Source organism: Pyxicephalus adspersus, chromosome 4, assembly GCF_032062135.1.
Source record: "Pyxicephalus adspersus chromosome 4, UCB_Pads_2.0, whole genome shotgun sequence".
NCBI lineage: Eukaryota > Metazoa > Chordata > Amphibia > Anura > Pyxicephalidae > Pyxicephalus > Pyxicephalus adspersus.
The window spans coordinates 34,203,861-34,231,816 of record NC_092861.1 but is presented as its reverse complement, the minus strand read 5'-3'; the positions used below and the strand labels follow the sequence as shown (position 1 = coordinate 34,231,816).

Sequence of the window (27,956 nt, the reverse complement as noted above, 5' to 3'; positions counted from 1 at the left end):
GCACTAGCACTGAATGTTTGAATAATTCATTGCTTTATAAATATAGCTTATAGCCTAATAGTGTTTCTTTATATAGTTGCTCTAAATGTAATTTTAAGCAATTTAAAAACCACATGGGCAGCACAGATGGCTTAGTGGTAGCACTGTCACCTGCAACTGCAGCAGTTAGGTAATCGCCTCCCTCAATACCCAATAGCTGTTGGGTGCAATATAAATGAGTAATATTAAGAATAAAAATACACTTGGGAAGTAATATTTAAAAAAGTCTTCTTAAAACTTATATGACATACTAATATAGGCGCTGTAGCAAGATGCTGCATGCATTTGTTCATGCTAATAATATGTTCTCCTCCTCTTCTGTATTTACTACTTACACTCAGAAAAACTTTTCATATAAGCTTATCTTTGTCCGTGTGCTTGTCTTCTCCATTAGGCTCGGATCATTTCCAGGGCAGTCCTCACCAGGACATTCCAACCCCAGAAGGCCACTCTCCAGCCAGCAGGGAGCGCTCATCCTCTTTACAAGGCATGGACATGGCATCTCTACCACCACGAAAACGACCTTGGCATGATGGGCCTGGAACGCCTGATCCTAGAGATATGGATGCAATGGGAGATGACCCAGGGAAAGGTATACATGACTTTTACATTATGAAAGATTGTGAACCTCTAAGGATAGGATGTTAACTTGAAAAGTCCTGCCCTAAGAATGGGATACCACAAAGTCCTGCTTTTACCCTTTTATAATAAATGTACATAGAGAAGGTATCCTCGATGGCAAGTATTTGCCTAATTCAAGGAATCAACACCCTATGGTATTAAACAGGTTTGGGATGTATCTTGGTCAAGCATTCTCACACTGGTTGGTTGAACAATATAGGAATAAGCTGTGTATACAGGACTCGGGCCATTACATGAATATATATCTATGTATTATTTACCAGAGCACTAACAAGAAAATTTCACATAACCTTCAGTATTTAAAATTTATTTCCATGGTTATTGTGTTTGATTGAAAAATTTTTTTTTAATGTAACACAATACATCTATTATTTACTAATCTCCCCTCTAACTCTGGTTTTTCTACCAAATAGGTCGTGAAATGTCTGGACCTCCAGCCAGGTCACAAAGACTGAGCCGTTCCAGCTCCCAAGAACATGAGGAGGGTTCATCAAGGGGTTCCCGGGCAAACTGGGGTCGGGGAGGATCTAAATCAAACAGCAGTATGAACTCTAGCCAGTGGAGAGGAGGTCCTCGAAGTGGAGGTAGCGGCGGAGGTGGGAGGAGTCGATAAGAGTCCATATTGGACCAAACATAACAGAACTTTTAATGGATGGCTGTGGCATCCATGCTGAAGAGAACTGTGCTTGTGACTATAAACAAATTCATTGCTGTGACACTGGAAATATCCTAAAGCTCTCCATGGAAGAAGAAATCAGCCACGTTTGTTTTTCTTGTTTTACTTTAAAGTCCTCTTTCATCCGTACTAAGGTCCTCACAGCCGTCACTTCCTGCCCTCCCTTCTCTCAAAATTTGGGAGATTAAAAAACAAAAAACTGCAACATGTTGTACAGTTTCAGTTAAAAAAAATTTTTTTTTGTATGAAATGAGGAATGTAAAGTTCTCAATTACCGGAACTTTCTGCTTGTTCTTTTTCTCGAACATTAGGTTGTTTGTATAAATGTTAAAAGTATTTTCAATTTCTGTTTTCCTGAATCCAGTGGTCCCCTAAGCTACTTAATAGGCATAAAATGGCAGTTGCCTTGTCTGCCAGCTGTGTATGTAGTACAATTGATCAGTCATCATATTGAACTTGTCCTAACCTTTATTTCTTTGAACAAAAACAATGAAAATGTACACTTTTTCCTTTGAATTGAACCACAATTTCTTTTTAATTGGCATAAACACAAATGGTTTATCAGACCCTAATGTTTTTAATAGATAAAGCTAAATGCATGCACACAGCTCTGTCTTTGTTAACCTATGAGCATTTCGCCATATCATAGTAGTTATTCTGCTCCTGCCTCCAATAATAGTCATTGAAAAATTAAGCACACCCTTGCCTTTTCCATAGGCACTCAGAAGGTACGTAACAGCTCAAATTCATTTGACTAAGTGAGCATGAGCGAATGTGGCCAGCTTCATGAAAGCAGAAGCTGTCATGACCAGTTTGCTGGTGTAACCAATTTTACAAAGTCCATCCTTCTATAGTGAGAAACATATAGACAACATTCTAGATATTTGCAAATATTCTCAGGAGTGGAAATTCACCCCAAGATCAGACCGTACAATGCTCAAATTGCAAATAAAAAAAAAGAGCTACAGTACATCACAGACTCTATGCCTTTAGGCAGCATCTTAAATGTTAAAGTTCATGACTGCACAATTAGAAAAAGACTATATGGGTATGTGGCTTGTTAGGAAGGTTTGTTGGGACAAAGCTTTTTTTCTCTCTAAAATGAACATGGCAGCATGGCTGAGGATCGCAAAGATGCATCTACACAAACCACAAGAATTTTGGAGCAATTCTTTGGATAAACAAGACCAAAGTGGAGATGTTTAACTATAATGCAAAAAACAAACTCATAAAAACTCTCAAGTATGATGATGATTTGAGTTTATGAACTCCTCTGTGTACCAAGATATTCATTGGGAGTCAAATGTGAGAATATCTGTGTAATCGCCTAAGCCCTGCTGTCACACAGGGTCATGCAACGGGACACCAGCAAATCTACAACAGAATGAACAGCTGAAAAATAAAAAAAATCCAGGTGTTGCAAAAGCCCAGTCAATGCCTAAACCTTTGAAATGCTGTAGGAGGACCTTAGAGCTAAACATAAAAAATGTAATACAGAAAACTATTACTTTGGTTTTTGCTTTTTAAAGCTAGTTCTACAAGTTAGTTAATTATCGGGTGTACTTATGAGACAGTGAGAACTGTTGTGTTTCATTTTAGACTCAAGGTTAGATATAAAGCATAAAAAAACACTGCTGGAAAGTTGTTTCCATTCATAAGATCGACATCAGGTACAGACTACAGCTTTGTTATTTAAACTTAAAGATGATTGGTACGGAAGATTTACTAAAGGAGTTGGGAATTTTTTACCTAATACATCTTACTTTAATTATCCAGTTATCTCCAAAGCAATTTTTTCTATCTATACCTAATTAAAGCAGACTGGATAATTAGAAGAGGCTTTTTCCTGCAGTGGAGAAAAAAAAATGCCGATCTCACATGTGCAAGGGGGATCGCCACTTTTTTTTTCTCATTTACACCAGGCTACGTCACTATGCATAGTGAAAGATCGAGTGATGTAGCCAAAAGACTGATGAAAATGACAGCACATGACCCTCTGTATCAGGTCCCAATCATGGAAAGCTCCAGAGGGATCAAGGGATATGCGGAAGTAAAGGTGTAATTTTTTTGGTTTGAATGCTGAAAATGGAACTAAAGTAAATACACAAACAATCAACTTCTAAGCTTCTTTAGTAAATCTGGCCTGTTTTGTCAATTTCAAATGTTAAACTTTGGATGCATTATCTGTAAAGGTGGCCAAAGACTGGAAAAGACTCATTCAGTCTGTTTTACAGTAAGTAAAGAAGGAATGACCCTTCATATTACTCATATTTTGTTGCTTCTATATTGATGTCCAGCTGAGATTCCAGCTGTATTTCCCAATGCTACTGATATCCAAAGGAAATATAAAATATTAACATTTCAGGAAAAAATATTTAAAAAAACATTATTGTACATCAAGATCCATCTTTGGTTTCAATGGTATTTATTTTGATTAGTTCAGCATTACAACAATTGGGATCTTGTGAAAAGATCTCAGGAATAAAATTGTCAGGAGCTGGCTATCCATCCAATACAAAGGCTTCATCCCTAAAAGCAGAAGAAAGTGTAGTATTAAGACGTGGCAGTTATCATATACAATTTTATTAGGAGCACTCATCCCTTTCACATAAAGTACATTAATAATCTAAACTCCATCTACACCCCATCTTTCTTATGGGTCTCTACATACGGAACACAATTCAAACGTAGAAGTATATATGTAAAGAGATTCCAGTAACATTCTTGAATAAACGTGTTATTGTTGCAGAAGGCAATCCTTACAAGATGTTTAAAGCTGTGATATTGACATTACAAGATGTTTAAAGCGATATGACATATTGCCATTATCTAGCACAGTGGTCCCCAACCTTTTGCAGGTCACAGACCAATAAATACACTGACTCCAGACCCCGCATGTGCGGGGAGCCGTGTGTCACTCAAAGGGGAAGAAACTCCCCCCCATGGTGACATCATGATGCCAGAACCCACCCAGTCTCCCATCACATGTCTGAGTCTGTGATGGAATAGTGGGCAGGTTGTGCCCAGAGACAACCTGCCCACCTCCCGAGCCTGTGATGTCTCCAGCAGTAGTGGTCCGTAGCTCTTTCCGGTGCACCCCCCAAGCAGGGTCCTTCTCCTGACCCAACTGGGGGGTGCATTGGCCAGAGTCATGGCCCACCTGTCATACAGACCGGGGGTTGGCGACCTCTGATCTAGTGCATTGGGCTTCAAAATCATTAACCACCCTGGCGGTATTCCCTAGTGTGGCTCAGGGTTAATTTTCATTACCAAAAGCGGTAACCCTGAGCCACACTCTGGAGGGAATTGCCATCCATAGTGCTTTACCTGGTCTCCATGATCCTGCACTGTGTTCTAGTGATGCCTGTGGTGTCCTTCAGCGATGTCTGGCATCCCCAGCTTATGAAACGTTGGGGACACGAGGCCAGGGGACGCGAGCATGCTGCTAGGAGGCAAGAAATTTAAAATAATAAGTAACTTTAAATGTACAGCTTTGTCATTTAAAAATACTTATTCGGACAGTAGGGAGGTTAAAGGGAACCTTTCAGGACCAGTTGCTTGTATAATTGTAATTTTGTTTGTAATTGTAAAAGGTTGCTGCAAAATGTCTGTGTGATCAGACTTGGAAGTGGAGCTGTAATTAAATATCCCCGGAACCCTCCATACTTTGTTCTGTCCTTTTGGCAGGAACATAAATGATGGTGCCAGTACAAAATGGGTGGAATTTTATCTTTTATTGGAACACAGCAGCTAATCTGCTTTGTAAGCTGACATTTTTGCCTGGTTGATGTTCTGATCCTCTGCTTTTATTATCTTGTGAATCACTTTAACATGATGAATGCAGCTCAGGTGATTGGAGTTATCTGCATCCTTGTTTCATGTGTGTGACTAAAGCTTTTAAAACTAAAATTCATTTTTACATCCAGGCACTAAGCATTTTTACAAGTTCAGCAATTGCAGTTTCAATAATCATCCATCTTGATTTATCCATTGCTAGTGGGTAAAGGGCCATTTCAAACCCGCTGTAAGCTTAAGTGTCCTGCCACAGGCTCAGTTTAATGCAATTCAAGGGAATAGGAGAGGTTAGGATGCAAGTTATTGTGGCACTGTCCCTCCCTCCCATTTAATTTTATGGGTCTTCCCTACTGTCCATTCCAGACCCCATATCTTCCCTAAACGGTAGAAAGATCTCATAGCTAATGGACAAGTTCAAAATTCTTGTGAAATGGGGTATGGGGTCATGGGGTACCCACTTTTAGGAAGCCCTTGGATAATTGTCCCCTCACCCAGGGGAATAAATAAATACGAGGGCACAATAATACCCTTCACCTTCACCCAGGGGGTCAATTAAGAATTAGACCAGACATAGAATTAGGTCAGTCATAAGAAAAAGTATTTTATTGTTAAAAAGGAAAAAACAAAAATGATGTCCCCAGAAGTAAATCTACAGTAATCATTGTAACTGCGCAGGGAGTTCATTATCTAAATTTGGGCAATTATTTCACCCAAGATTTGTGGCTATAGTACAGTTTTGTAGGGGACTGGTGATCAGCCCTTCATATCAGCTGTCTTTAAATCATGCACAGTGTATTAGAGGTAGGAAAAGTTTGTCCTGGTAATGGAAGCCCAATGCAAACCTCATCCTAAAAGTAATGCCATTAGTGACTGACAAAATGGCATAAAGACAGTCAATAGCTGTAAAAAGAAAACTCATAAAGAGAATGAACACCTGCTGCTGTGAGCATAAGTTATTTATTGAGGTCACTTACTACAAATTTGCTTCAGTTTAAGAAGGCATAATGGAAGCTAGAATCTTTCTAATGTGTTATGCTAAACAAGGTTCGTACTACAGAGATTATATTTAAATAACAATTTTTTGCCAAAAAAAAAACTTGTACATTATGGACTCTGTTTATAAAACAGGAAATCAGACATTCCCTGGTGGAAATTTTCCAGGTGTATGTGTTTGAATGGCAATAATTGATTCCCATCAGGGAATGTTTGAGGGAATGTCAGATTTCCTTTTTTATAAATAGAGCCCTATAAAATATTACAATCTTACATCCCCACCAATAAATAGGATATGTAAGCCAACCCTTTTAAAAACACACACATTGTTTAGGGTTTTTTTTTTTAACACCGCTGCTTTTATCAAAATTGTTACAGAAGCTGCTAATAAAAGTGTCACTATAGTCAACAGCAAATATATATATATTAATGATAATTCCTATCCTCTGTCGTTTTAAAAATATGAGGTCATGAAGTTTCCATAAATACCTTAAATCCTGTGTCTTCCATGCTTTTTCTTGCAAGAGTGGAGAGTTCAAGTGCAGACACCCACATCTATGATACACAGTGCAAGGAATCATGGGACTTGTAATTTTTATATATTCAGGAAGCTGACATTACAGCTGCTCTGCTGCCCTCTAGTGTTTAGCCAGAAATAGTGACAACCACCTGCGGTTTGTACACAGACTAATTGCATAAAGGAACACTGTATCAAAGTTCTAAACTATGTGAAAAATGCAGCTTCAGATTTTTTTCTATGACCTATCTGAATATCCTAGTTGACCGGCTGTCTAATTTTAGTATTTGGTGGGTTACAGAACTGGTTCGCAGGTTAGAAATGTCAGAGTGATGAGTTCCTGAGCTATAAACTTGTTCCATGTCAGTAACTTCCTGGATAAGCATGATGGTCTTTGAATATTCCTAATACAGACTAGAGTAAATATATACCAAATCAATAAACCTTTAAGAACATTTCTGTTTTGGCATTTTAGGTTAAATCATATTGGATGGTCCTGTCTTGGTCTTTGTCTGGGCATTTTCTGTTATGTGGTGAGAGCTGTTCCTAGTTGAATTCTCCATCATATAAGCACCTGTTGGAGACTACAAACAGCTGTGCCGATATGCAATGGCCCACCTCCACCCCTATTAGATATGCAACAAACACTGCAGCAAATGCAGCAAGTCAGCCGCACCAACATGATGATAAAAATCGAATTTAAAAACATGGCCTTTTGATATGCAGTGGCTACATAGCTTTAAAAATCTAAATCCAGCTGTGTGTAATGGAACACAGGATACTTGTACACACTTCCAGGTATCAGTCATTTTGGGGAAACAAGAAGTGTTCTAGTGTATACTAAGCAGTAGAATTTGTATACACAAGCAAGAAACGTCCTGAGCGTCTGTACATACATATTGTACATGTCATTGGATTTCTCTATAGCTCTGCCTCATGCAGGAAGTTCCACTTGGAAAAAGTATTTAAATAAACTGGTTGCATATTATGCAGACCTGCCAGACAGTGCGGGTATTGGGCACTTGGGTGAACACTCACTAAACTCTCAATATTTGATCTTTTATTTTGACCCAGTTTCGGCCCTTCAGTCCCCAGCAGTAGGGAAGGGTTCTGTGTGAATGACAAATTCATGCCAATCAATCTCTTGTTATTTCTAAGAACCGAATAAAAACTTTTTTAGTAATAAATTGAAATTGTAACACGGCCACATTTTTCAGATTCCTAATTTACCTTTCTCTTATTTTCTCCATTAAAACAAAAAAAAAATCCAATACCCATAACCATGATATTAGCCTGCTGTTTTTGGTGATATGTGAAATTTTGTTTTATTTGCACTGCTTATGGTATTATAAACACTGCTTATTTCCTCTAGGAAAGCCATTGTTTAGTTTTCAGATTTCAACTGAGATTCATTTAACTTTTTCTGATTCTGATGTCATCTGTCTGTTCCTATTCTAAGTCCATGTGCCAACTATATGAAATATTATATACAGTGGTACCCTGGTATAAGTCTGCTTTGGAATAAGTCCAACTTGGTATACGTCCTGTTTGGATACAAAAAATTTTGCTTGGTATTCAACCTTTGTTCTAGAACTATGAGTCATAGCACTGCACGCTATCCTTATTTACCTCTCTCGAGACAAAGCCATGACTGCCCACGAGCCTCAGTATGCCAGTCCCTACCATTCAGTGAACAACCCGCACTATAACTCTCTCTGAATTACAGAACATGCCCTCCTCCTCTCTTCTCAGCACCATCCTAGTAGGCACTCCACTCTTCTCAGTAAGGTAAAGTGAGGTTACATTTTCATTTATTTCATCTAATTGCTTTTGTATTTATGTATTTAGTATTATGCAGTGTTTAAATTATTTTATACAGCCCCATCAATGTATAATATTCCAATATTAATAGGATTTTTGTCATGGGAATGGATTAATCATTTTCCTTATATTTCTTATGGGAAATATGTGTTTGGTATAAGTCCTGTTTGGTATAAATCCAAGGATCTGGAACGGATTAAGGAGCTGTCTCCCGCTCGGTGAGTATTTTTTCTTTTTCTACTAGGTCTTATTTTCGGGGTAGGTCTTATATTAGGGCAGGTTGGGGGAAAAGTGCTAGGTCTTATTTTCGGGGTAGGTCTTATTTTCGGGGAAACACGGTATTAGTAAAAATTAAAATATGGCTTCCTAGTACCAGTGGTGCATTTTGTATACTGTTTATGTACACAACACCCCATTTTCCTGTTCATTAAACTGGCTCCCCGTTTTTTACCTGACAGAATAAAGCAGGCAGATCCTCTTCTACATTTACTTATATCTTTGTAATATATACAAATGACCCTGAGACAATTTTTTTAGTGAACCTGCGCTTTTGCAAGAAAATACATGTTTGATATACAACAGTGGTCCCCAACCTTTTCGTGCATGTGCAGAGAGCCGTGTGTTACTCAAAGGGGAAGAAACTTCCCCCATAGTGACGTCATGATGCCAGAACCCACCCAGTCTCCAGAGATACAGTCTGCCCACCGCCCTGAGCCTGTGATACATACAGGGGACATGGTCCGCGCCTCTGGCCGGTGCACCTCCTCCATGCAGGGTTGGGGACTGCTGGTCTCCGTGCTCTTGCGGCCCAGCTGACAGACTGGGGGGGATTGGGGACCCCTGATATACAAGAAGGACTTAAAATCAAATATAATACAAAATACAAACTCAAAGCATGTTAGACACCTCTAACCTTAATGTTATTGCACCCCTCCAAATATACCTACAATTACCGGTATTGTCAAAAAATTGCATAATAAGAGGATGTGGCTCTGCTTTCCAACCTTGGCATGGTAATGCACTTTTTGAATCAATGTTAGGATTGACATATAAAGCAATGCTTTTTAATGAACTACAAGTATAGATATCTAGGACTAAATTGTCTTTAAAAACAAATGAGTTGTAAGAAGTGAGCAGTGGTTGTGATGAATGGAAGACATAGGCAGTAGGTGTGATGTGTGGTCACATCATAAGAAGGGAATAGATCTTTCTGGCTCCAAGAAAAGTACACATTATATTCTGGAGATATTTGTTAATGTGAAACAATTGTCCACCAGGGTTTGACATGGACTATAAGAAGCATCCTATAATAGAATATTTGGTGTGGATTGGACCTATAATGTATGATGTTATGCTGTGTAAAAGACATTGGTAGTGAAGAAAGTTTGACAATCAGCTCCAGTTTCTGTTGGCTTCATCTTGTTTCAGTGTATCATTTCTTGTCTCTGTAGCACAAAACATTCTTCTTCTTGCACTGGGATCCACATTCGGTTTCCATGTGTAATACCCCTCACTTGCACACCAATACTAACCATACTACAGATAAAAAGTTTACCCATCCCATTCACACTGCAAGACTTCTCTAGTCCCTATACCATAGTCTCAGTGTGCCTTACTCCTCCTAATCACCAAAAGGTGACTGAGCATGGTGTATAAAAAATTAATGATGATAGTTTAGGTCCTCTTCTCTATAATATACAGTATGGGTCATATATTGTACTCCAACTCCAGATATGTGTCCACTACACAATACACAAAACTTTACCCCCAGTAGAATAGGACATTGGGATTTTAATCTGCAGGGTTAGCTGGTGATTCTTAGTGTAGGTAACCGTTTTATATATATATATATATATATATATATATATATATATATATTTAAATAATAATTTAAAATGTGAATACATAGATATGTTTTAGAAAGGTAAGAAGGTTGCAAGAAATTAATTTTGAACATTAGTGCATTGCCCTTTTTGCTATGTATTAATGTGATCCCAACTGTGATTTAAGATTTATACTTTAGTATCATAGCATACACCATAACTATTGTGACACAAAATAAACATGAAATAGTGCAGAATTGCTTACAATAAAGCCTTTACAGTTAAAAAAAAGGTATTTCAGGTCTACATGGTAATATGAGCATATCAAAAGCCTGTAATTTATCTCAAACCACTTGTAAATCTTTGTAGTTAAATTTCCATTGATTTGATTTATTTATTGAACCATATAAAAAGATACTAACTAAACCTGTTTCCCTTAAACATCCTTATAGTTCCATGACAACAGTGCAAAATGTGGTTCGGAATAATAGCATTACAAAACATTTCTCTATGTCTTTATACAGCTTTATCCTTCAATCCTAATCAATACATTACAACTCCTCCAGAAAATTTATTCAACTGCTTTGGGTCAAATCTAGATCCTAGACTTCTAAAAGTATAATTTTTGTGTGTCTTGGTCCCTTGACTACAATACCCAACAATAACTTTTTATTTTTATACGGCTCAAGCAGCCCATCCCCTTTCTGGGTTAGGTAATTTTCATATTGATACTCCCAGATTTCCAGAAACACACAAGTTTTTTTTTTTCAAAAAATGATAAAATATGATGAAAATATGATAGGATGGTGCCAAACACCTAAAACAATACATTCTCTTTATTTTCCTTATTACAACCAGGGGTAAACCCTAAATTTTTACCAGTCCTCAAAAAATTAAGTTTAATTGGTGGATATAACAAGGCCTATGTCCAATTATACCTAAAGAAATAACATTTCTTCCACTTGCTCTATTACAATTCACCCATTACATGATTCCCTAAAATACTGTTATTTTCACAAATTTAGATGTCCAAATAATCCTCAGTCTAATGGTCTTATTCGTACTATTTACCTAGTAATACAATCATCAGCAATCCGCACTTTCTTTTATCCAGTAAGATTCCCCTAAAATTCCGGTTTTATCAGATGATGAAACAATCCTTTTAAGTCCAAGGCTGGGTACACACATGCAATGGTTCTCGTCCGATAATCAGCTCAGGGCCAATATTGGATGAGAATCTGGTGTGTGTACAGCACTCGTCGTCCAAAGTCCAAACGGCCGTCCTGGCGGATCCACAGACGATGGACGACGAATGGTCCTAATGGAAGTGAAGGGGGAGAAAGCACAGTGGGGTGCCACTCTGTCGTTCTCCCCCTCCCCTTTCCATAGAGAAGAACGGTGCTGTATGTACAACACTCGTTCATACATCGCGCAGTCATTAGTCGTTGGAAAGGATTGTGAAGGATCCTTTCCAAGACAATTATTGCACATGTGTACATAGCCTAACTGTGTTATCTCTACCACTTGCCTACCCTGTCATGTCGTTATTGAATTCAGGACTAATTGATAGCCTTGAATACAAAGGCTGGAACCAAATTTGGAAAACTATCAAACATTGCTTTTTATATAGCACTGCTATCAAAGCCAACTAAAAAAAATAGATGTGTGATAGCCCAATGACCCATAAATCACTAATTGAAAGTTATTACAGCACTGTGACTTAGTGTTTTCTTTAAGCACACTTGGTGGGACAGCCCTCAAAACAAAAGGCAGTGAGCATTGGACCATATGTTACCAAGTAATTTGGGTAATGGTACCCAAAAGAACCCACCGAAGCTTTGCTAAATATACAGCCTGAATGTTGTAGCAGCACACAGTTCAAGCTCTTTACATACAGCTTCACCACTGCTAAACAAACTTTGTATGGCAAAAGCCTAAAACTTCCTATTCTCACTTTAAATAAAGTTGCCTTTAAACAAATTATAAGCTAGAATACATGACCCACATTTTTTAAATTTGAAAAAGTTTGACTTTTTTAGGCCTTGCAGTAATGACCAAGTAATCAATGTCTGCTACACATCCTTTTTCTTGATTCAAAATTAACTATACCTTTTTCATCTTTTAGTTCTTTCCCGTGTCCCTTCTACCTTTTTTTCCTTTTGTTTATTTTGCCCCTATCTTTTTCATGTTTTTGTTCTTCTTTATTTCATCATATTCTCCTTTATTTCCTAGTACAGTATAGTAAATGCTCCAAAGTGTAACCATGAAAATACATTGGCATTCATCTTTCTTGCAAGAGAGGTTTGCAAATGTCTGCAAATACAGCTCTATGCCTGCACAGAGTTTTCACAGCATTTCTTTCCGTAGACCGAGGTCAAGCTATTAGCCCCTTTTGCGCCAATATCCATAATAGACATATGGGCTGCCATGATGTTATATCACCAATAAACTATGACAAATTATTTGTATATGACATGGACTTTCTAAAGTTAGGTTTCCTATTCAATATTATTTTATACAGAAACAACATATGGTAACATATTCCTAGGGACATGTTTGTTGAATGTAGGATTTGGCTGACATGTTTGTATAGTCGGTGGTGATTGGCTTTATGCCTGATTCAGCTTGGGGCAAACATTAAGTGATTGGTCTTTCTGGCTTATTAGGCCTCCAACATATAACACAAGAGGTGATTTGGAGTCCCTGCTGTCCAAAAATGAGGCCCTTCTTGTTTCATCCAATGTATGAGGAAATTGGAGTTGATATGACAGTAAGTGGTTTGATTCTCTTTCATCACTGTCACTCAACAACAACCTTAATTTCATTAACCAACCCTTGATAATTTGTTGTTATACTTCTGTCTTGGCACTGAGTGAACTGTCCTCTGTTCGGCCATCCTCATGATTTTTTCCATTGTTTCTGGCATTCCGCCTACAAGGAAACTGAACAAGACTCTGGCGGAACTTCTTCACGGCAAAGAAATAGACCAGTGGATCAAGGGCGGCATTTAGGGTGCTAAGGCAGGAGGTAAATCTGTTAGCTAATGCCAAACCCTGCCTCAGGTCACAAGGAGATGACATGTCTGAACTTTCACCACCAGGCATCAAAACATGATATAATGTACGGCTGAGATGATAAGGAACAAAGCAAATCAGGAATATTGTCAGGACCAGCAGAACCATCTTTACTGCTCGTTCCTTTGGCTTCCGGTCACCACCTTGTCTAAGACGTCTTAAAATAAGTCCATAGCAAATGACTGTAGCCAAGAAAGGGATGGCAAATGCTGCACTGAGAGATGATAGTGCCCGCAAAGACGGTGTTTCTCGATACAATAGGCGGCAAACATTTTCTTCCATTGATGCTCCTCGTCCCAACAGTAATGGGGCTGTCGCAAAGGCAACAACAGCCCACAAAAATCCACAAGTAACATGAGCATGTAAGGGCTTTCGAATCTTGACAGAGCTGAGGGGGTGCACGATAGCCAAGTACCTATCAATACTTATTCCTGCTAGGAAATAAAGACTGGCGTACATGTTCAGGTAAAAAACAAAGCCAGACAGTCTACATGCCAGTGAGCCAAAAGGCCAACTATTTCCAGACAGGTGATAGAAGAGTCTGTTGGGAAGACTAAGAAGTAGGAATAGATCTGACAGGGCAAGATGGAGGAGAAAGATATCAGATGGTGATTTAGGTTGGCGATCTCGCACAAACAATGAGAGAGCTAGGATGTTTCCAAGGCCTCCTACAGAAAGGCCCATCAAGTAACAAACAGACAGAAGAGCATTCTCCAACCAAGTTTCCTGCACACACGGATCCACCAGAACAGATAAAGAGGAATTTGTGAACATTTGATTCTGTGAACTACTCATCTTCACCAATTAAGTGCAACCCTGGAAAAAAACAGTGACATTAGTAATGCAAAACTTAGCATAAAATAATAATATTTATGAGATATCGCATTTTTATATTTGTACTCCTAACTGCATTGGGTCCCATAGACATATACTGTAAATAAGTACAATCTAAAAGCTCTATGAACATGCTTGTCCATTCATTGTTATAGGGGTAGCTGGAATACATCCCAAACTAAACCAGTCTATACAACAGAAAAAAAAGATTGCTAGTTCCTTGATAAAACAACCATAGATAGTTATATTGCTTAGTCACTAACTTTTTATATCCCTGCATATGTCTGGTTATATGCAAATTATCCACTGTCAATAGGCCTTGGAGAAAGGTTTGCAAAGCATGAAGTTTTATGAATGCAGATACTTTTTTTTTGGCTTACTTGGAAAAAGGTTGCAAACTTTTGAAATATCTCTAGTTCCTTAAAATTGCTCATAAAGCTTCATTATCATTCAGTATGTCCAGAGGCATAACACAAGTTAACATTTCCTTACAACTCTGTAATACTGAGATTCTTTAACAATGAGCTCATTATACAGATTTTCTAACTGAAATGAAAAGAAACTGAAGAAGCGAGCAGTTAATGTAACTATTAGTGTGCCAGTCACAATCATTTTAATCCAAACTTCCCATTTTGTTGCCGTTGTAATAAATTATGAGTGAAAAACAACAAAACATTATTATTCTGTCTGCCCTACTGATTTCACTCCCCTAAAGTTAAGCAAAAAAATATTCCAAGACATTTGCTTAACTATTAGGCAAACAGAGATGAAAAGTGATCAGAAAGAGAGCATCCTGAATATGATGGAGTTTCTGCAAAGCTTTAGGTGCACCTGTGCCCAGAATTTGGACATTAAAACGTTTACATATTCCTAACAACCAGTAAAAGAACTTTTAATTATGCTACCTCTAACTTTTTTAGCTGATTTATTTGTGTTTTTCTGATTTTATAAGTTATTATTCTCATCTGTCAAGATCAAAAGCAAGAGTCAGGTTTCATCTGGTTGTTTATATAATAATTGGTTGGCAGCCTGTTGTGATTCTGCTCCAATAGAAAAACATGGTGTATGTGTTTAAATCTGAACATATATTTCTTCACAATAAATACTGATGTAAATGAAAATGTGTTTTACTGCCTATTAAGAATGTGTAAGTATTTTATTGTACATAGTTTGCTCTTGAAGGTTTTTAAAAAACGCCAACATGGACAGAATGCCAGTTTGCACACAAATATTATTTCCAGCACTGTTTAACAACCAACTATAACAAGGTACAGAATTCTCAGCTTTTAAATACATCTCTGCCTTTCTGATTACACCCAATAGACATATATGCAAACCATTGACAGGGGGTTCATTGACTAAATTCAAGAGAGATTATGAAGAGTAGAGTTCTTGGCATTTACTGGAGTGGGTAATTTCAGTGGTTTTGCATTGTTTTAAAAACTTTTGGGTTGTTGCTCACTATAAATATAATGGGTGCAAAAAGTATATGTGAGAATGGCCACCTGATACTTCATATGGGCTATGATGGGATGGAAGTGTAAAGAACCAGATCATGTTTTCAAAGCTAAGTGAAGTATTAAAGTGTAACCATGTAACTGTTTTTGTTTTTTGGATAAAATGCAAGACCCCCGTTAGAATGTACTGCTCTCTGGAGCTCAGTTAGAGAGTTTTGACCTCTCTCAGTACCATCCTCAATCCTCAACTCTCAAAAAGTTGAGAATGGTACTAACATTCCCAAATCACAAACAGCAAAAAAATTCAACTAACTGGGTGCTACTTAATTTGACCGCATCACAGCTTAGTGTCAGAGACAATATCTGTTTGCTGTCCAGCGACTGGTACTCTGAGGAACCAGAAGATTAGATTGCAAGTAATAAGGGAACATTGGTGGTCTGGCTGTTGTGAGTGTATAAGCTGCAGTTACCCGCATATGGAAATGATGCTGACAAGAACCTAAACATGAATTTAGGTAGTGAGAAAAAAATCAACAAGAAGAATGAAAGAAGAAGAATAGTTTAGAGGAAGAGGGAGGTGTAATTTTTGAGCACAGTCAGAGATGATGTCTGCTGTATATATTAAATGAACTAAAAGCAGAACAGATTTGTTCAGTTCTATTATATCAGATGTTGGGGCTGGGTGCCCAAGCTGCAACAATAAAAAATAATACTTGCAGTTCCATTGAGAAAAAATAATGAATGGCTTCTTTGTAGTAACACCTTCATTTATATGTATATCATATGAATGAAAAAAAGACAAATGGCATCACATAAAAAAGTTACATGTTTATCATTAATTCATTCCTTTTTAACTCCTGAAGAAACCCTTAAATTCCTAATCAGCTCCAGCTAACTACTTCTTCCCTTGTTTTTTAGTGTTTATTCATTTCCAAAAAAAAGATAGAAAAATGTGTCCAGTGAACTTAGTAAAATATTAGTCCTGTTCTCATCAATAGGTAATAAACGGTGGAAGTGATCACCTGTTATAGTTCGAAAGACACCAAAAGTATTGGATGTATAAACTCCCCAGCCTATATCCAAAGAAATACCAAAAAACTTAGCTAGAATAAATCTTTTTAGGGGTTTTGGGTTCTTTAAATGTATATATATATATATATATATTTATTTATTTATTTATTTGTGTGTGTGTATATATATTTATATATATATATGTATGTATGTATATATATTGTATAACAATAGTATGTGTGCAGAAATAACAGAAATCTTTGTTACATTTATAATACAATAAAATAATACATTAGGTGCACATCAACTAAATTTTCCATCTGTAATTAGTTTCCCACTATTAAAATAATAAAATAAATTGATCATTAAAGCAGATCAAAGCGCTATTTCTGCTTTTTTATTCTGGTACCTATATTCAACTAATACTGCAAAAGGAAAAAGCAAACAACATTATCAAAGATCCAGATAGCCATTATCAAAACTCCAATAAACTAAAGTTGTAAATGATCCTGTATACATTTTGTGTAATGTAAATGATTAATGACTATCCAGATATCCATATATATGTTATCAGAACCATAAAAGTAGATGCTGCTAATCAATATTATAGTAATCTAGTCCAATATAGTAATATATTAAACCCAACCTATAGCACACATTTATTGGAGCCCAGTACATGATAATTTGATAACGCAGCCCCAGTGGAATATATGTAGAATATTCCAATTATTGAGTTATAAATCTAACATTTTGAGGTGAGACATGAGACATCTAGAGATGAGTTCTCTATGCTAGTATTAGTATACTTACAAGATCCCTCAATTCTTCCAGCCCAGCTCCACACTTATTAGCTGATCTTCTCAGATCCGTGTGCCCTAGTTTAAGTAGGACTGTGCGTCTTTGTTGGGGTAAGATAGCCAGCTCTTTGAATAGATGGCAGGGCACCCCCACATTTTTGTCCGCTCCCTAACCCCTCAATCACATTGGAACAGCAGCATTTTTCACAGTAGGACAAAGAGAGGAGTGTGTCTGGGGAATGGATGAGTGCACCGTTGTCATAGTAACTTGGGGGGACATGCTCCAGGGGGTTATGACTTTTGTCAGATGGAACTATCATTCCTTGTGTCCCATTAGACATAAAAATCCCCTCATCAGAGAGCCCCTGTCATGGGCTGGCTTCACACATACTCATCTTGTTCTGCTTCCAGCACAGCTGCATTGCCAGAGACTTGGCTTTGGGCAGAAGACATACAAATGGCATCAGTAAGAGATGTCTATTCTGCAGGTCACCCGAAGCAAGAAAAATACATTCACAGGGGATGTCGGCTGACTTTATTATTATTATTATTATTATTATTATTAATAAACAGGATTTATATAGCGCCAACATATTACGCAGCGCTGTACATTAAATAGACTTATACCTAAAGGGTAAAACACACTGAGGTTGGTTAATAAAGGACTTTAGGCTGTTCACATAGCAAATGACTTATTGTTCCGCAAAGGATAATTCACTAAGCTTAGTGAATGAGGTGAAGCTCTGCTAACTTAACCCCCTGGCGTTCTAATTCTGTCCGTATTTCCACACAAAAAGCGTTACTTTTTTTGCATGGAAATTAATTTTACATTGTAGGCCTATAATAATTAGGCATAACTCACCCAAATATGTCCAATATTTAATAAATTCAACAAATTTAATAATAAACTTTAAATACACAAATCTGTTAAAGAAAAAAATGTAAAAAGCATGTATAATATATTATTTTAATATAATTAAAAACTATTTGCTTTAGGTAAGGTAAAAATTCTGCTTGTGTTTTTTTTTAAATGCAACACCTTTTTTTTTTTTTTTTAAAGTGCAGCACTGCCCCCTAATTCTCCATCGCCTAGGTGATGGAGAATGAAGAGGAGCGCAGAGCCTCCCAGGGTACCTACGTCACGCATCCCAGGAGGCTCTTGGCATGAATATCCTGTTACTAAATGTTATTTATATTATCATTAATATACTGTTGAAAGTGTAATAAAGCTTATTTCTTGGAAGAAATGAAAAGGTAGTTTTTATAAGCTATATTTTTTAACAACATGGAGTTCTCTCCGTCTCAGGCTTCCTCTGATGCCCCAATGACTTGACAGTCTTCCATCCTTCTAATCTATGTGAGGGGAGCTCAGCTACTGAGAATAGAATTTGTAAGTGCATCTGCTGTGAAATTTGTGAATGAAAAACTCCTCTGTAGATGTAGATACAGAGGTCATTGAAGGTTTGTTTTAAAGGTCATTGTCCTTTTGTAAATTTGCATGAATAAACATTTGGTAATGGGTCCAAATGTTACAGTACCACTTCCCTAATAATACACATATTCACTAACAACAATTGTGGGACCAATAGTACCAATTAAAATTTGATTTTTATAACACAATTTATTTAAAAAAATTGAAAACATTTTAATGTACATATAACCACATTATAAATAAAATGGGGAACAATAAATTTTGATGTATTTAGTTTTTGCAAATAAAAAAACAATTGTATTCAGTACCATTAGGTGCCACAATTGTTGTTAGTGAAGTTTGTATGAAAACATAAATGTTCACAGCCTGGCCACAGGTACAATTTATTGGTTAATAAAGGAAACCTGTGCTAAGAGAAATATAGATGCTGTCATTGCATGCCACAAGCATGCAGATCAGGTCAAATAAAATTTATAACAAATAATCTACAAACTTATTCCTGGTCAGCAACTCAAAAGGTTTTGAAGTCAATTTGGTTAAATAGCACTAGCCACAGTAATTTTTAAAAATATAAAAGATTGTTCAAGTTTTCAGATACTGTTTGCACTTGCTAGCAATTTCAGCACTGTTCTATTCTTTCTGGTGTAAATATTTAGGTTCAGAGAATATTTGTCCTCCATCATTCTCTGTATCCATTAAACTACTAAAATGGGATTACATAGACACACAAATGGATGCTCAGCTTGAACAAGCCTTATGTTTATTGCTATGGAGATGCGGTTGCCAACATTGTCAGAGGGAAACAATTGCAATAACAGTATGTTTTCTAACCTATTTTGTTCCTCCTGACAGTTGTCATGAGATAGTTTGAAATGATGCATGAAAGTGGAGTATCCTTGAGATCTATGGGTGGCTGTAGATTTTAAATACATTTGTTTTTTTTCTGATTATTTTCCATTTTGGATTGCAAGGAATTGCAAAAAAAACATGCAGAGGTTCTATCTTCATGTAATGCATATTCTAAGATGAATGAAGAAATTGTTTTCTTTTCATTGTGTTTATTATATAATGAACTAATCACAATTTGTTGTATTAGTATAGTTGTTAATAGCATATACAATGTCATGTTAATCTGTATAGAGAAACATTCTGAATATAGTATACAATTGTTATTTTTAAAGCTATTCATTTAAAAAAAAAATTATAATCTACTTGGGTGAACATTTTTCTGTACCCTTGCACAGGATAACAAACCTCCTAACTAAAGAATCCTACTCAGAGCTCATCAACATGTATGAAAGCACCTAACCTGAGGTCCTGTGGTTTCATATGGTCATTGAACTCCTTGTTGAAGTTTAGTATGACTTGTACTGCAATAATCAGCATAATATAAATTGTATAAATATCAAACAGCAAGGTAATGAATACACAGGTATGTTTAGCAATTGATTTATTTTTACATTAGCTACATCAACAAATCCTATTACTTGCCACGTACAGTAAAAGGTCACACATGCTTCAAAGGTAGTTAATAGTAAAGGCACCAGGATATAAGGCCTCCAAACTCACAACAAAAAGGTTGATGGAAAGGGATGCCAAATAACAGGAGATGTGTAGATGGTGGTGTACAATTGTGATGATATATGCAAGCCAGTACTATCAATCTAAAGAGCAGATATTGCCTGCTTTGCTTATAATCATTTAACTAGCTACAAATGTATTCATTTAGCCCCTAGGTGACAATTGTGTATTACTGGCTATATAATACATATTGTGCTACAAGCAGGAAAGGTTTTCTGAATATTTGGCAGTTTGATGCAGAAAATGGTACATGACTTGCTTACATTATATTCTGGTGCTTAAGGATTAGTTGTTTGTGACTGATGTAGCGGTTGTGGCACTGGTGTGGAACAGGGATGGTGTGTACAAGGCCCAGGCAGTGCATATCTGTTTTGCTGGATCCTGACACTTTTATGTCAATGAACAGATATATCTTGTGGTAATCAGTGGAAAATGAATGACATTACAAAAGTCTCCCAGATGGCTTTTCACAAAATAGATTTTCTCCCTTCATTAAACTGAATACAACACTAGGCACTAATGTTTATTAGTAGAGATAAGACAGATGCTGACGCCAGCTGATGATTTAAGGATAGACTGGTTTCTTCAGTTACCATGCTGACTGCCATGTTTTATGTTGAAGTCAGCATCAGGCACAGATTGGCTGCAGTTCATGTCTCGGTTTGAGTATATTCAGATGTCTAGGACCAGCTGCACTATGAATCCCTTGCATTTTGCTGCTTTAACAGAAAGTAGTTGATGTACGATGTCAACAGGTCATCCATTTTATAGCCCTGCGGGATAATAATTAGCATAATAAATACAAGTAAAAATAGAAAGAATATCTTTCATAATCATTATTCATTTCCTATCAACACTTTTTAGAACAACCACACACTATACAATTTACACTAAATAATGAGAACAGGTCCAAGCTAGAGATAGGACATAAAAACGGTTGAACAAAGATAGAAATTCTATTAATACAAATAAAAAACAACAATATCATCAAATATTCTAACAAAGAACTTCTCCTATGTGCAGCCTTTTGATCTGGTAAAATTAACATGTAAAGTGTTTTGTGATATCTGTTTTAAGCTTAGTCTACATGGACGTTTTCCCCAGCGTTTAACCTGAGGCTTTAAAAGCCCATGTTTGAAATTACCATACATTCCAAAGGGCTAATCTTTACTGGGACGTTTCCTTGAGGCATGTTTATGAGCATTATCTATAACGTTGCTTGCAACGTTTAAAAAATTTAAAAGCGGGTTTAACGCCCAAAAACATGGGAAAACGCTTCCATTGATTTCAATGGGGGGTTTTCTCGAGTTTAGAAGCATTTGAAATATAAACGTGTTAAAACCACAGAAAAACACGGTATAGACTTTTCAAGTTTTTAAATGCAAGCTTTAAAATGCTAATAAAAGTGCATAAAACGCATATAAATGCAGTAGGAATGTTTACATGCGTTTTTAAAAAACGTCCGTGTAGACCTAAACAGTACTAAAAACAGCTGTTGATTTTGCCAGATACTATGACCATGGACCACAAATCACCACCAAGAGTAGTGTTGTACTCTTCTAAGTCTTCCACAGTTATAGCATGGTGAGTTAGCAGTGTCTCTTTAAAATAGGGTGTTACTGGCAAATTTGGCCAATGTAAAGACTCCTCAGCTGTAAAACATTATTCTTCTAGTATCAGACACCCAGGTCTATTGCATGAACTGAGTGTGTGATTCTGGGTTGTGTACCCCCTTCCATTCACCCAGACACCACCAACCACCAACAGCATCCAAACTCAGTATAGTCCAAGCACAGCCTGATTAAAGAGAGCAAAGCAACTAGATAACAGAACAGGATATAAGGTCAGGATAAAAAATCTGTGTATAGCCCGGCCTTCCCATGTAACCTAGTTGCCCAAACTGTGGAGAACGAAGTTGGTGAGTGACATCAATACAGAGGTTTGAGGTGAGGTTGCCCAGTATTACAATTCTCAGATGACAGAGGTTTTATTTTGTCCGACAATCAAGGTGAGACAAGCACATAATAAGCTGTTTGTTGACCATTAGGTGACACTAGGGTCAGAAAACTTTATTTCAACTACTATTGTTGTTTGCTTTTTTTTTGTTTTGCTCAGAAATTATTTTATATTACTGATGAGCAGTAAGACGATTCAATGGAAATCAAAGGTTGTTGTAAACAGTATCAAATTAAACAAATATTGTGGCATGTTTGTGCATAACAGTTTACAAGCTTTATATGTTCACTGGAAATGATGTTTCTTAGGGGTCCATTTATAAAGCAGCGCATCTGACATTCACCGAGATATTCCCCGGTGGAGAAGCCATTGAAATACATTGACCTGGAACATTCTCCACCAGGTAATGTTTCTCTGAATGTCAGATTCAATGCTTTATAAATAGACCCCTTAGAGTTGTAGTTAACTTTAAAACCAATTTATATAACTACAGAAACAGAATGTGAACATACCAGTGAAGTCTCACACAGGATCTTGTTGTCTCGCACAAGGCTTCCAGTTGTCATCTGGAAGTATGTGTTGCCACTGTTCCAGCGAGAAATCTTGTTTAAAGGGTGATTGACCAGCAACTCCTGAGTGAACAAGACAAAAATGTTAAACACCAATATGACAATAAACTGAGTATGTATCTCACTGGGGTGTTATCAGTTTACTCGTAGGTAATTCTTGTTGTGTAGAAAGCAACATTATAAATCTTAATGTGGCTTTTTTAAAATATATATTTTACAATAATATTAAAGGAAAGGAATGTATCGAATTATAAAGTTATTAAAGGCCAACTAATGCTAAAACTGAACCAGGCAATAGTATATAGCTAAAAAAGCAGTGGACAAAAAAATTGTTTCACAGACCAAACGTGCTTGCACATTGCACTACATCTAATTTCTGAATTTATTGATTGGGCGGGTCAGTCAGATGTGACTGGGTAAATACACAAATTCACCAGCACTCCAAAATACAGGATTCTTGCTTTATTGTAAAATGGCTGTCACAAAATGTTGCAAAGCCTAAGTTTATGGACCATGCAGGGTCCCTTCCTGAAAGTAACATCGTGACCTAGGAAGATCATAATCACAGGTTGACCCCTCCAACCAACTGCAGCAAAAAGCAAGGGCTCTAAAATAAGGTATGTAATAAAAATGGAAATAATTTATTAAAATAAAAACATCATTAACATGTTGATAGGAAGATGGAGAGACCTAGAAAAGCAAAATATTAGTAGATTTAACTTCAGCTTTAAATGCTAAACTATCTAAAAATAATTATTTTAGATAGTTTAGCATTTAAAGCTGAATTAAATTATAATTAGAAAATAAGTATCTAATATTAAGATTAAAAGATACAAAAATGGAAGTTAGGAAAAATCCCAAAAAATAAGTCACACATGACAAAAAAATAAAACTGACAGACTTCATTCATTACATATTTTGTCCTAAACAAAATAAACATTTTGGCTTTAGATAAACTTTGTTGTCACTTTTCATTCTTCCTCATGTGTTCACAAAGCTAGATAGATTGGCTCACACCTGTTTTATTGTACTCTGTTGATGTCCGGGAGCTGTCCTGCAGGGCCACTGCATATAATGATCTGGTCTTCAGGCCATCCACAAAGTAAAGAAGAAGCTTAGAGATTTCTTCACTGTTTTGTGTGGTTAGTACATATTGTTCTCCACGAACTGTATTTAAAACACAGCACTGACCAAACTGCTTTGCAGCCCTAAAACAGAATTACAAAAATAAGTCATGAATTTGCAACAGTTTTTTTAGAAAGATAACTGAGCCTTAATGTCTGTTTTTATCTGTTTATAACTATTTTCTCTTTAACAAGAGAAAATAGAGTCTTTAACTCTTTTTCCTATTTAAAATAATATAAAACTGACCAGAACACAGTCAAATTGACAAAGTCATGTACTGCTTTTCCAAATAAATTACTTTTTTTTCATCCCCCCAATAATTTAGATTGTCTGCCTACTCTAGCCTGCTGATGGAATAAGATATAAGCATCACTGTAAAACATGAAGATCACTTTGCTGTCAGTAAGTTCCATGTGTCAAATCTCTCAATGCCCCCTTTGATGTGGATACAGCAGTGCCAATTAAGGTACTGTTGTTAGACAGGATGCACTTGTGTGGCAGGGCTCAGCCCAGAAATGAAACAGGTTAGGTCACTGGCAACAAAGAGAAGCTAAATACGGGGACTGCACAGAATAGGGTTTCAGGCTAATGCAAATGTGAAGAGATTCACCCAGAAATAAAATGGTCAAATTAACAACACAATAACAATTGCTAGACTATCTGAGACTCAAAAACTATGGTTTGTTGGTTTAGCTCATCAGTTCCATTTTTACTAATGATTTTGGAAAACTGACTTTTAAATGTACCCTCTACAAATAAAATAAAATAAGAGGGTAGATTACTACTCAGAAAAATTCACCTTTTAGTATGGATGCCAATTAACTCAGGAAAAGAAAGATCCAGCAGCTTCTTCTCAGTTTCATCTAGAAAACTAACCCCCTTCCAGTTTATTGCAACAATGAAATGGTTCTTGTTAATACTAGGTCCTGCAAAATATATATTCAATGGTTGAGATAAATAAACATGACTCGTGTTAGGAACACTATACATTAGTAATTGTTCAATGTTGCTTATATATTATATTTCTTATTTAAAATAATTTTTTATATATTTTGTTTTAAATTCAAAATTTATTCAAATATTGAAACAATATGAATTGGTAGTTAGTAATTGGTTACCTGAAAACTTGGATGCTTCAAAGAACTTAGAAAACAACAGAGGCCATTGCAGCCATGAAAAATCCACTATTGTCTCCTTTACTTTTGGTACTGGAGTCTTACTTGTCACATACTGTGCCTGTAACACACACATTAGAAGATAATGGCCAATATGTTATGTTTGTAGGAAATCAATAATATTTCTCTTCATTTATGCACTTCATTTACTGTTCTGGACATCTCCAATTTTCTCCAAGGTTTAAGGCAGAAAAGATTATGTGGGAGCTGTAGTTAGTTTTGTATAGAATATGCAACTTATTTTGTCTGTTTACCTGTACAAAAGACTTCTGTCCATCTGTCCTAATAATGGGTGTAAGAGAGAATATGTTGCATGTTTCTATTTGATAGGTGTCAGAGGAGGAACTGTTGAGAAATATCTCCAAATAACAGACATCTCTAATAAAATGGAGTATGTATGTCTGTGTCGCCATATGAAAGATTTCTCTTCACTTTCTCAGATGGCATTTGCAGCTCAGCAATGGATGTCGGGATAACTGTAGGGACTAAATGAACTCCTGATGCCTGCATGGGAGTTACATCCTCCCAGCTTAGCCAATCAAGATGGCAAAAGATTGAAATCAGGAAGAAAAGAACATGGCAGCACTTATGACAGAAAGAGGACAGGTCAGTGTATTGTAAAAATTGTGATTAGACAGGTAAGGTAATTTTATAATAAGAAGGGAATCTGCCTGGTCACATTTTTTCTTATTTCTAGTGATTAGTTCCACTTTAGAGCCTGCCTGGTCACATTTTCTCCACTTCTTCAAATGCTTGAGCGAGAAGCTATTAAAAAAATGCCTGTTCTAATACAGTCACAAACATGTTTTAGTTTAATTTACAGATAACTGCTGTATATAAAATATAGGTGCATTTTATTCTAATCTATCATTTTACAGGTAGAATTAAGTGACATATGCGATTGAGCATGTCATGACATAAGCATCACCTATTCTTGCTTTCATGGCTTGACCCTACTATCATTTAAAGAGACCTGTGTGGTTCTCCTACTAGTAAACTTTGCCATAGAAGGAAAGATGAGGAATAAAAGATGGAGAAAATGCCCCTCTCAGATACTTCTGATGCACTTAACCACCTGAAACTATGAACAGCTTACTTTGTCACATTTTCCTTACCTGCAAATTCCACTAGACAAATTCTGAATTAGCAGAATAAAAAGTGCCCTACTATATTTCCCTGTCAGGCTCAGTGTAAGCACCAGTTTAAGCAGAAACCTGACTTGATTATTGGTAGTCTGGCAGAGAGTCTATTTTGCAGACAAGATTTGGTGTCCCATTGGATGAAGTAGCCTAAAACTGTAGAATAAGGTAGACAGAGCAAAGTTGTAGAGGAGGGGTGCCCAAAATGTCGATCGCGATCTACCAGTTGATTGCAAAGGCAACTCGAGTCGATCGCAGAGCCCTGCCTTACTCCTCCCTGCTGTTTACAAGCAGCCCGGCTGCTATGTCTATATCGATGCTGGGGATGTCTTTCCTTGTGTGAAGGCTGCATGTAACAGTGTGGAGTGGGGAGGGAGGCAGAGAGGGCAGTCTGAAGTGAGCAGTGCTGGGCAGTTTCATGTGCAGCACGTCATTCTCCTATGACAGGTGAACTGTAGCCTATCACTATAGTCTTATAGTGCAATATCTGTGCAACGTTTTGCCATTCAATGCCTCATTAGCTGTATGGACAGTGAGGCGCTGAAATAGTAACAAAAAATTAGAGAAAAAGTTGGACAAAGTTGGGCAAAAATAAATCATAGTTAAGTTAAATTGTTAAAAAAAGGACTGGGTAAAGATGCATGGGACACAGATGGTGAAAGATGGAGTGGACAGAGTTAGCAGAAAAAATTTAACCCTCATTTTTTTATGTATACTTCTTTTTTTTAGTTTGAACCTCTCGGTCTATGGAAATAAACATTATTACATATATATAATTAATTAAACATGAAAATGTAATCAAAAGTTCTTGCCAAAAGAATTACCTTAGCATGCGTTTCTTTTAACATATTTGCCCAGTAGGTGCCTTTTGTAGCCAACTGTTTTGATGGTATGCAGTCTTTCACAGCACTTTTTATCAATTCATCCTTCAAGATCAATCCATGTTTAATATAGTAGTGTTTAGACAACAACTCTGCCAAGTCTTCATCCTGAAAGAAACAGATGAGATGATTTACAGTGGCAATTTTACAGTGGGAAAAATAGGAACTCATCCTATGCAATAAAGGAGAAGAAAAAGATGGAGTCAAAATAACAAAAAGAATGATGGTAGACACAAACTAATCACCTGACAAACTTGCTTTGTTAATAAAAGTAAGACATACTCCATTCAAAATGTAAGGCTGAATATTCTGTTATCCCGATTGAATACCCAAAACACATACATAGAAGAGAGTGCAATCCATCATTTTTGTGTTTGTTGGCTTGTTCCAAAATATAACTGTTCAGCTCTAGAATCTAAACAAGGTGGTTAGCTACAATGGAATTGGTATTTTTCCTAATATCTTGGTAATGTAAATCTCCAAATCAATCACTTAATTGCCTGCATGTATGACCTGTATACTGTATTTTTCAATCCAAGTTAAAGCATTTACTAGATAAACTGTATTACATATAAACACATTGCCCCTGATTCATCAAGCAGAATCGGATTATCGGTCG

At 36.6% G+C, this 27,956-nt stretch overlaps 3 protein-coding genes and 2 long non-coding RNA genes across 5 annotated transcripts in view; 1 reads left to right on the top strand and 4 right to left on the bottom strand.

The window, feature by feature from the left end:
- WDR33 (WD repeat domain 33) overlaps window positions 1-2,900 on the top strand; it is a 42,455-nt gene extending 39,555 nt beyond the window's left edge. The window contains 2 exon segments of the mRNA XM_072407836.1: window positions 434-631; window positions 1,095-2,900. Of these exon segments, the coding sequence (XP_072263937.1) occupies window positions 434-631; window positions 1,095-1,294 (398 nt within the window). The 3' untranslated portion in view covers window positions 1,295-2,900.
- Window positions 2,901-3,765: 865 nt separating this feature from the next.
- On the bottom strand, window positions 3,766-6,716 carry LOC140328329 (uncharacterized). The gene is made up of 3 exons (XR_011920271.1): window positions 6,635-6,716; window positions 4,685-4,802; window positions 3,766-3,886 (listed from the first exon to the last, which is right to left on the bottom strand). It is a non-coding gene; the product is annotated as an uncharacterized lncRNA (long non-coding RNA).
- Window positions 6,717-8,714: 1,998 nt separating this feature from the next.
- On the bottom strand, window positions 8,715-17,545 carry GPR17 (G protein-coupled receptor 17). The gene is made up of 2 exons (XM_072407835.1): window positions 17,493-17,545; window positions 8,715-14,196 (listed from the first exon to the last, which is right to left on the bottom strand). The coding sequence occupies exon 2, from the start codon at window positions 14,173-14,175 to the stop codon at window positions 13,156-13,158; it is 1,020 nt and encodes a 339-aa protein (XP_072263936.1). The 5' UTR covers window positions 14,176-14,196; window positions 17,493-17,545; the 3' UTR covers window positions 8,715-13,155.
- Window positions 17,546-19,952: 2,407 nt separating this feature from the next.
- LOC140328325 (uncharacterized) lies at window positions 19,953-23,697 on the bottom strand. The gene is made up of 2 exons (XR_011920270.1): window positions 22,961-23,697; window positions 19,953-21,265 (listed from the first exon to the last, which is right to left on the bottom strand). It is a non-coding gene; the product is annotated as an uncharacterized lncRNA (long non-coding RNA).
- Window positions 23,698-23,848: 151 nt separating this feature from the next.
- The window catches only part of MYO7B (myosin VIIB), a 37,090-nt gene continuing 32,982 nt past the window's right edge, over window positions 23,849-27,956 (bottom strand). Inside the window, exons 28-31 of the mRNA XM_072407834.1 lie at window positions 27,281-27,445; window positions 25,261-25,378; window positions 24,942-25,068; window positions 23,849-24,225 (exon numbers count right to left, since the gene is read on the bottom strand). Coding sequence (XP_072263935.1) covers window positions 24,015-24,225; window positions 24,942-25,068; window positions 25,261-25,378; window positions 27,281-27,445 — 621 coding nt within the window. The 3' untranslated portion in view covers window positions 23,849-24,014. The remainder of the gene's footprint in view (window positions 24,226-24,941; window positions 25,069-25,260; window positions 25,379-27,280; window positions 27,446-27,956) is intronic.

Coding starts and splice junctions, on each gene's coding strand:
- GPR17 (XM_072407835.1), bottom strand. CDS start 14,175: ATGAGTAGTTCACAGAATCAAATGTTCACAAATTCCTCTTTATCTGTT.